The sequence below is a fragment of the Squalius cephalus genome, assembly GCF_949319135.1.
Source record: "Squalius cephalus genome assembly, chromosome: 13".
NCBI classification, from domain to species: domain Eukaryota; kingdom Metazoa; phylum Chordata; class Actinopteri; order Cypriniformes; family Leuciscidae; genus Squalius; species Squalius cephalus.
This window is the reverse complement of record NC_137134.1, coordinates 35825619-35833763: the sequence shown is the minus strand read 5'-3', so window position 1 is coordinate 35833763 and position 8145 is coordinate 35825619. Positions and strand designations below refer to the sequence as shown.

The window sequence follows — 8145 nt, the reverse complement described above, 5'->3', positions numbered from 1 at the left end:
CAAATATTACAATTTAAGTAAATTCATATTTAGTTCTTTTTTGACACGGACAAAAGTCTAAAGAAAAAAAAATTATTCTATGTTTTTACGTTGCAAATGCCAGAAATTAACTACTAATTGTCAGAATTGAAAGATACATTCTAGTGTTTCCCAATTTTTACACATACTTTACAAAACATTTACAAATTTATCTGATGTTGCACTTATGATTATTAAATTATTATATAAATTATTATTAAAATATGCTTTGTTGTTATTTGTTTCAACTTTATATTGTTACGCAGTTTTACTGGAAAAAAGAAAAATAATTTCTGTAACGTGTAAAATCTATTTGCAATCAGTGAACTTGAAAAAATTTACTAATTTTTACAAGACATTTTATTTTAAAATATTTACAAATGCAAGAGGTGAAAGACAAGATCACACACACATTGATGTCGTTTAGTCATATGGGTGGTGTGGCGCAATGGATAAGACACATGCCTTTGGTGTGAGAGACCCGGGTTCGAATCCACTGTGAGACACCAATGTGTCCCTGAGCAAGACACTTAACCCCTAGTTGCTCCAGAGGCGTGCGACCTCTGACATATACAGCAATTGTAAGTCGCTTTGGATAAAAGCGTCAGCTAAATGAATAAATGTAAATGTCATATCTCGTTCATAAAAGACGTTCATACTCATGGACATTATTCAACACTGAAACGTGTTTTGACACACAAGCATGATGGAAATCATCTGTTCTCCCACATCCTGAAGATTCTGCGCAGATGGTTGAAGAAATCTCTTAAAATCTACACAACTTCTTTCGTTTCTGCAAAGTAATGTCATAAAGATGAATTAAATGAGGATATTTTTAATTACACGATTTGTATGAAACAGCATGTGACCAATTCAAAATCCCAAATTTATAGAGTTATACACTGGAATTGTAAAAAAAAAAAAAAAAAAGAGAGAGTGAAATAAAGGCCTGCTTTCACAGACAGGGCTTAGATTAAGCCAGGCTTAGGCCTTAGTTAAATTAGGACATTTAAATAGCTTTTATTAAAGTGCCTCAGAAAAAAACATTACTGATGTGCATCTTGAGACGAAACAATGGCACTGACATATTTTAAAATACAGTATGCTTTCAGTTCAAACAGCTCAACACAGCTCAAACATGCATTTTACTCATTTACAGACAGCTATTGAAGACTGGATTTAATGCTTGCTTTAACAATAAATCATATCTAGAGATCATTCATTTACAAAGTGTTCTCAATGTTTAAAGACATTTTTGCACTGTGATTCAGCTGCAGTAATGGCTACTGAAGATGAGGCTTTGCAGTTTATTGTAATTCAATCATTTTGAATAATTTCCAGTAGAAATAGTTGCTCTATTTAATTCCACTTTACTGGAATTTTTACCTAATCTACCAAACATATTAAAATGTGAGTAAAACGTATGAATGATTGAGTGATGACATTCCCATCATCCTACAGCTGAAGAAGTCACTTGAATGAGACATAAGAGCAGAAAAAAAATACAAATAAATATACTTACTGACTTCATTCGTAGTAAAATAAAAATGACCAGGACTACCACCACACACACCAGAATGTATTCTTTTGTAGGTCCTTAAAATAAAAATAAAATAAAAAATAAAAAATATTTGAAACTACAATAATATACAGAAACAGCAATATAATTCTGAAAGAACTAAATGATGAAATAAATAATAATCAATACTAAAAATAACAAGTTATTAGTTAGATCCAGGATTATTATCATTATTTATTTTTTTAAATTGAAATACAGCTAAAATCAAATTAAATATAAATATTATGAAACTTACAAATAATTAATTAGAAACTATCTGAAATAGGTTTAAGTTAAAGTACTAAACTAAAACGGAGCTAAAAAAAAAAAATTAAACCTAAATTATAATATCTAAAATAACAAAAACTAAAAAAAAATAAAAGACAAAACTAATTAACAAAATTACTAAAAATGAAACAGAAAATGAATACGAAAATACAAAAAGAAAACCTCATTTAAAATACGAATACAAAATTATAATAGTTTCATGATCTCTGTTTTTGTCTTTGGACTTTTGTTTCACTTCCTGTGTCATGTGCCATAGTTGTAGTTTTTCACCTTAATTGATTTGTTCCCTGATTGTTTCTACATGCGTTTCGTGTTCCCCTCATTAGACTGACTGCAAGATTTTTTTTTTTTTCATTTTTTGGCTCAACTATCTCTTTCAACTTTTTAATGTGTGATATTGACTTAAAATATCTATTTGATCAATTTCTTAATGATAGAAACCTATTTGATAAATTTGCCCGGTATAATCGTACAATCCTATAAGCCAAATGTGGTAAAGAAACATAGTAAGTACATATAAAAAACCATAAAAAGATGGTTACAGATTAGTTACATTTATCCATATGATTAACTCAAACATAAATTGTGCTAAGTTTTCATGAAGCAATGAGAAAAGAAAGTGAAACACCAATGACTCATAATTAAAAATAACTACTAATCAAAGAAATGGTACCTCTTCTCTTGAAACCCGCTTTCCTTAACTTCAAGAAATACTTCAGCCAGTAAACACACTCATGATCGTAGTATCGTTTCAGCAATGTAAACCGTTCTTTGTCATTATTCCACTTCTCCACTGTGGGTATTGCCTGTGGTACATGTGCAGTGTATCTGCGCTCCCTCACATCCAGTGAGATGAAGTCCTGTCCATCATAAGTGTACAGATCAAACCCTTGTGATTCTTCAGTCTCATCATCCCATTCACAGCCATACATCCTCTGATACACATGAACACCTGAGGAAAAGGGGTGAGCGAAAAATAAATAAATAAAACATCTGCTTTTTGTTTAAAGGGATACTTCACCTCTGGGAAGATGAATGTGTATTTAAAATAGGTCATTTATGTAGAAGAAATTTTTTAATTTGGAGCTTTCTAGACTGAGAAAAGCCAGAAAATGTATTTTTGGCTTATGTGGATGAAAGACAACAACTCCCAGAATGCACTTGCTTCGCTGCCCTAGGAGGCCACGCCTACCGGTAAGACAGCGCAGTTGAAAACAAGGTTAGGCTACCAGTGAGTCTCCGTGACGAGTCTGCATGGGATTTCGGGATCGCCCAAAATGTCCGGGATTCGGCTTTTGCGTTCTACAGTCGCCATTCATTCATCATGTTTACTGTGGCGAGCAGGACGAGGCTGACGGCCGCGGGAGAACGGCGCGAGGCCGGTGGCGTCATTACTGAGACGCGCCGGGTCTCGCATCTCTCACGGAGGAGCGGGAATTTTCTTAGCAATGTTTAAAACGCACATCAACCGATCACTTGTTTAGCGTTCATGTAAACACTACATTCAGATTCACCAATCGTAATGAATTCAGTTAGATTGAAACAAGAGGTGTGCATGTAAACAATGAATGGTGACCGCAGAAAGCAAAAGCTGAATCCCGGACATTTTGAACGATCCTCGCCCGCCGGACATGTCTGGGAAAAGGAGGATGGTAACCCCTACTACTCAGCTTTCTCCAACTATTCAGCTTTCTCCACAGAACAAGAGCCTGCTAGCTTAGCTTCCAAAGAAAGACGGCTGACACTGTGTACATTCTGTGAGTGAGATCCCACCCTCTATGGGCGGGTTGAAAACATGCGGGACAGCCCCTACTACTGGCTGTAGTCTTTAGCCTCTGTCCAGAAAATCCTCCGATGACGCAAAATGACAATTTTTGCGTCATCGGAGGATTTTTTTCCAGACAAAAAAAAAATACATAAATCTCTTGTCTCAGGGGGATATGAGGGTGGAAAGCATGGTAATTCGAAAATACTACAGGTTTTCTACTAATACAAAGCTTAATGCTAAATCCTGAAGTATCCCTTTAATGCACAAGGTAATCTTTGACATTTATATATCATGCCCTTTTATGAAGTCTTGATTTTGTTTTCAGGGTGTACTAGAATATATTTTCATGCTTGATTGCACAAAAAATAAACGTTTGTGTTTTAATGTTCAGAAACAGTGTATAAAATAAATGTTACACACTAAGTTCGTCAGCCTTAGAAAGGTCAAACAAACTAGATGTACCGCATCGCGGTACAAAATATGACCGCCGCTCAGGCCTGCACTGGCTTTCCACAAAAATAAATGACGTGGAGTAATTTGGCTGTATTGCGTGTTTATGTATATACCTAAAAAAAGTAATAGTATGTGCATGTCTGTCTGTGTGTGTGTGTGTGTGTGTGTGTGTGTGTGTGTGTGTGTGTGTGTGTGTGTATGTGTGTGTGTGTGTGTGTGTGTGTGTCTGTGCGTGTATGTATGTGTGCGTACATGTGTGCGCGTGTGTGTTTGTGTGTGTGTGTCTGTGCATGTGGATTTGTATGTGTGTGTATGGGTGTGTGTCTGTGCGTGTGGATGTCAGTGTGTGTGCATGCTTGCGTTTGTTTGTATTCCTGCATGTGTGTGTGTGACAGTATCATCCTAAACCAGCAACCCTTCGCTCAACAGCACCATCTACAGGCCGATGAGTGTACAGTCACTAAATGTGCACATAAATGAATTTATTTTTATACCCCCCCATGGATGAAATTCTACAAAACTTAGCAGAGGATACCCCCAGAGGATGTCAAGTTAATCATACACATGAAATATGGTGCAGTTCTGAACATCTCCACTGAAGATAGGGGCGATTAAAGCAGAATAATATTGCATTTTCATTTTTTATGGGAGGGGCGCAAATCACAAATGAGTGATTATGGGCTAGGTTGATGTGGGCCCTTAAGAGCAACATACCATAAAAATTTCTTCATCCTCGGTGCCACGGTTCAGGTAGTTATTTAGGAAAAACTGCATTTTTTTGGGTTTGGGGGGGCCCAGCGCGGGGGGGGGGGGGGGGGGGTGTGGCCCCCGGGGACCAAACGAAATTTTTCCGTAGAAGTCTAGTGGGGCTACATGCCCACCAAATTTCATGTTCCCCGGTGTTTCGGTGTCCCTGGTATCGTTGACGAAAAATATACGGGGGCCCCAGCGCAGGGGGGGGAAGTGGCCCCCGGGGACCAAACGAAATTTTTCCGTAAAAGTCTAGTAGACCAACATACCATAAAAAATTCTTCATCCTCGGTGCCACGGTTCAGGTAGTTATTTAGGAAAAACTGCATTTTTTTGGGTTTGGGGGGGCCCAGCGCGGGGGGGGAGTGGCCCCCGGGGACCAAACGAAATTTTTCCGTAGAAGTCTAGTGGGGCTACATGCCCACCAAATTTCATGTTCCCCGGTGTTTCGGTGTCCCTGGTATCGTTGACGAAAAATTTACGGAGGCCCCAGCGCGGGGGGGGAAGTGGCCCCCGCGGACCAAACAAAATTTTTCCGTAAAAGTCTAGTAGACCAACATACCATAAAAATTTCTTCATCCTCGGTGCCACGGTTCAGGTAGTTATTTAGGAAAAACTGCATTTTTTGGGGTTTGGGGGGGCCCAGCGCGGGGGGGGGAGTGGCCCCCGGGGACCAAACGAAATTTTTCCGTAGAAGTCTAGTGGGGCTACATGCCCACCAAATTTCATGTTCCCCGGTGTTTCGGTGTCCCTGGTATCGTTGACGAAAAATTTACGGGGGCCCCAGCGCAGGGGGGGGAAGTGGCCCCCGGGGACCAAACGAAATTTTTCCGTAAAAGTCTAGTAGACCAACATACCATAAAAATTTCTTCATCTTCGGTGCCACGGTTCAGGTAGTTATTTAGGAAAAACTGCATTTTTTTGGGTTTGGGGGGGCCCAGCGCGGGGGGGGAGTGGCCCCCGGGGACCAAACAAAATTTTTCCGTAGAAGTCTAGTGGGGCTACATGCCCACCAAATTTCATGTTCCCCGGTGTTTCGGTGTCCCTGGTATCGTTGACGAAAAATTTACGGGGGCCCCAGGGCGGGGGGGGAAGTGGCCTCCGGGGACCAAACGAAATTTTTCCGTAAAAGTCTAGTAGACCAACATACCATAAAAATTTCTTCATCCTCGGTGCCACGGTTCAGGTAGTTATTTAGGAAAAACTGCATTTTTTTGGGTTTGGGGGGGCCCAGCGCGGGGGGGGGAGTGGCCCCCGGGGACCAAATGAAATTTTTCCGTAGAAGTCTAGTGGGGCTACATGCCCACCAAATTTCATGTTCCCCGGTGCTTCGGTGTCCCTGGTATCGTTGACGAAAAATTTACGGGGGCCCCAGCGCGGGGGGGAAGTGGCCCCCAGGGACCAAACGAAATTTTTCCGTAAAAGTCTAGTAGACCAACATACCACAAATTTCTTCATCCTCGGTGCCACGGTTCAGGTAGTTATTTAGGAAAAACTGCATTTTTTGGGGTTTCAGGGGGGCCCAGCGCGGGGGGGGGGGGGGGTGGCCCCCGGGGACCAAACGGAATTTTTCCTTAGAAGTCTAGTGGGGCTACATGCCCACCAAATTTCATGTTCCCCGGTGCTTCGGTGTCCCTGGTATCGTTGACGAAAAATTCAGTAAGGTGACGGAAAAAAAAAAAAAAAAAACTTTGACAATCCCTATATGACCGCTTTTGCTAGCTACGCTAGCGGCGGTCATAATAAGTTTTGTAAATGTTGTGAAAACACTGTCTCTTTGACATAGCGACAACATTGTCTTCTCCAAAGCAGCTCATCCAGGCCTAGTCATCTTTTTTTGCTTATTCAGTGGGCGGGGATTATTTAAATGATTAACAGTATGACTTCATAAGATCTGAAAAAAAAAAAAAAAAAAAAAAAAAAAAATTGTAGTCGCATTGTAGTCCAAATGAACCGTTTGTTGTAGTTCTTGAAAAGTTGTAGTTCTGTTAAATAAAATATCTTCCTTTGGAGGGACTTTGTAATCCTGCAGATCTTTATGCTCAAACAGCAACATTACAGATTAACTATTGTTGAAAAAGTAGAAAAGCATAATTGGACCCCTTTAAAATGTATCATGTACATGTACAAAATGTAAAATGAGCATTTTAACTCACCATGTGAGTGGTGGAATCGTTTCATTATAACAGGAATGTTGTTTTTGTAGATCTGCTGTACATGTTTTCTAATCTCAATGTCTTTTTCCCACATGTCTTTATATGTAAACTCCTCCATCCAGTCCTGTCTGGGAATCAGCTGCTTTATGTTACTGTCATAGTAATCGATCTGATGTCCATCCAGTGTAGTTACAGCAGAAAACTCTGGAGTTCCTGCAGCCGTCTTTCCATTTATTCCAGTGTATGTGGTGAAGAACTTGTGTAACTCTGAAAAAACATTGAACACACAACATAAGACATAAAGCTCTCAAAAACATGATTAAACACCACATACATGGTCATAAATCAAATTACTAATTCAAGTATCCATATTAATATTATTTGAATTCGAGACACTAATCCCACTGAAATTCTTGATTAATACTTTTAATACTCATTTTCCGTTCAACACACAGAAGTAGCTGAAGGCCTTGCTTTGAGAACTCATTTAAACGACTTTACGAAATGATTCTCACCTGAGTAAACCAAAGGTATGTAGAAGAAAATGATGAACAACTTCATTATGGATGAAAATGAATGTATCTGACCCGCACTTCTTTAAGTGTAGTCGTCGAAGAGCGCTGTAAAACTCTTTAGCCTTTGCTACATCTGAATCGAAAGGAAAAACACGTTACTGAGCGAAGCGACGACATCCTGTGAGTAAAAGGTTCCTCCCTACACTTCCACAGAGGCTGTTTATCTAGAGATGCAGTGACGTCAGATCAGGAAGCAGTTTTTCCTTTCGATTCAGATGTAGCAAAGGCTAAATAGTTTTACAGTGCTCTTCAACGACTGCACTTAAAGAAGTGTGTGTCAAATACATGGATTTTCATCCATAATGAAGTTCATCATTTTCTTCATCTTCATACCTTTGGTTTACTCAGGTGAGAATAATTTTCTTAAAGTTGTTTAAACTGCAAGGCCTTCATAGCCTACTTACGTGTGTTGAACTGATAGAAAATCATGACATGTTTTTAATCTGATATTTTTTCAAACATTTTTCTCTTATAATAACCAGGCTGGAACTAGTTAACAGATTTAGTGCTTGTCGTTTCCGTCGTGAGCTGAAAATCTGGATTTTGTTTTGTTGAAGCTGCACTGAAATAATTTCAGTA

At 39.2% G+C, this 8145-nt stretch overlaps 2 protein-coding genes across 3 annotated transcripts in view; one reads left to right on the top strand and one right to left on the bottom strand.

Moving 5' to 3' along the window:
* Positions 1–311: 311 nt before the first annotated feature.
* Positions 312–8145, bottom strand: part of LOC307170037 (class I histocompatibility antigen, F10 alpha chain-like) — a 23287-nt gene continuing 15453 nt past the window's right edge. The window contains exons 1-5 of one of the 2 annotated variants that reach the window (XM_079890972.1): positions 7507–7692; positions 6992–7258; positions 2538–2816; positions 1541–1614; positions 312–811 (exon numbers count right to left, since the gene is read on the bottom strand). In XM_079890972.1, coding sequence (XP_079747098.1) covers positions 785–811; positions 1541–1614; positions 2538–2816; positions 6992–7258; positions 7507–7552 — 693 coding nt within the window. In that variant the 5' untranslated portion in view covers positions 7553–7692 and the 3' untranslated portion in view covers positions 312–784. Of the gene's footprint in view, positions 812–1540; positions 1615–2537; positions 2817–6991; positions 7259–7506; positions 7693–8145 lie in introns of those variants that run through there. The other variant, XM_079890973.1, reaches the window with a different exon arrangement.
* Positions 7733–8145, top strand: part of LOC307170035 (major histocompatibility complex class I-related gene protein-like) — a 21471-nt gene continuing 21058 nt past the window's right edge. Inside the window, exon 1 of the mRNA XM_079890968.1 lies at positions 7733–7914. Coding sequence (XP_079747094.1) covers positions 7869–7914 — 46 coding nt within the window. The 5' untranslated portion in view covers positions 7733–7868. The remainder of the gene's footprint in view (positions 7915–8145) is intronic.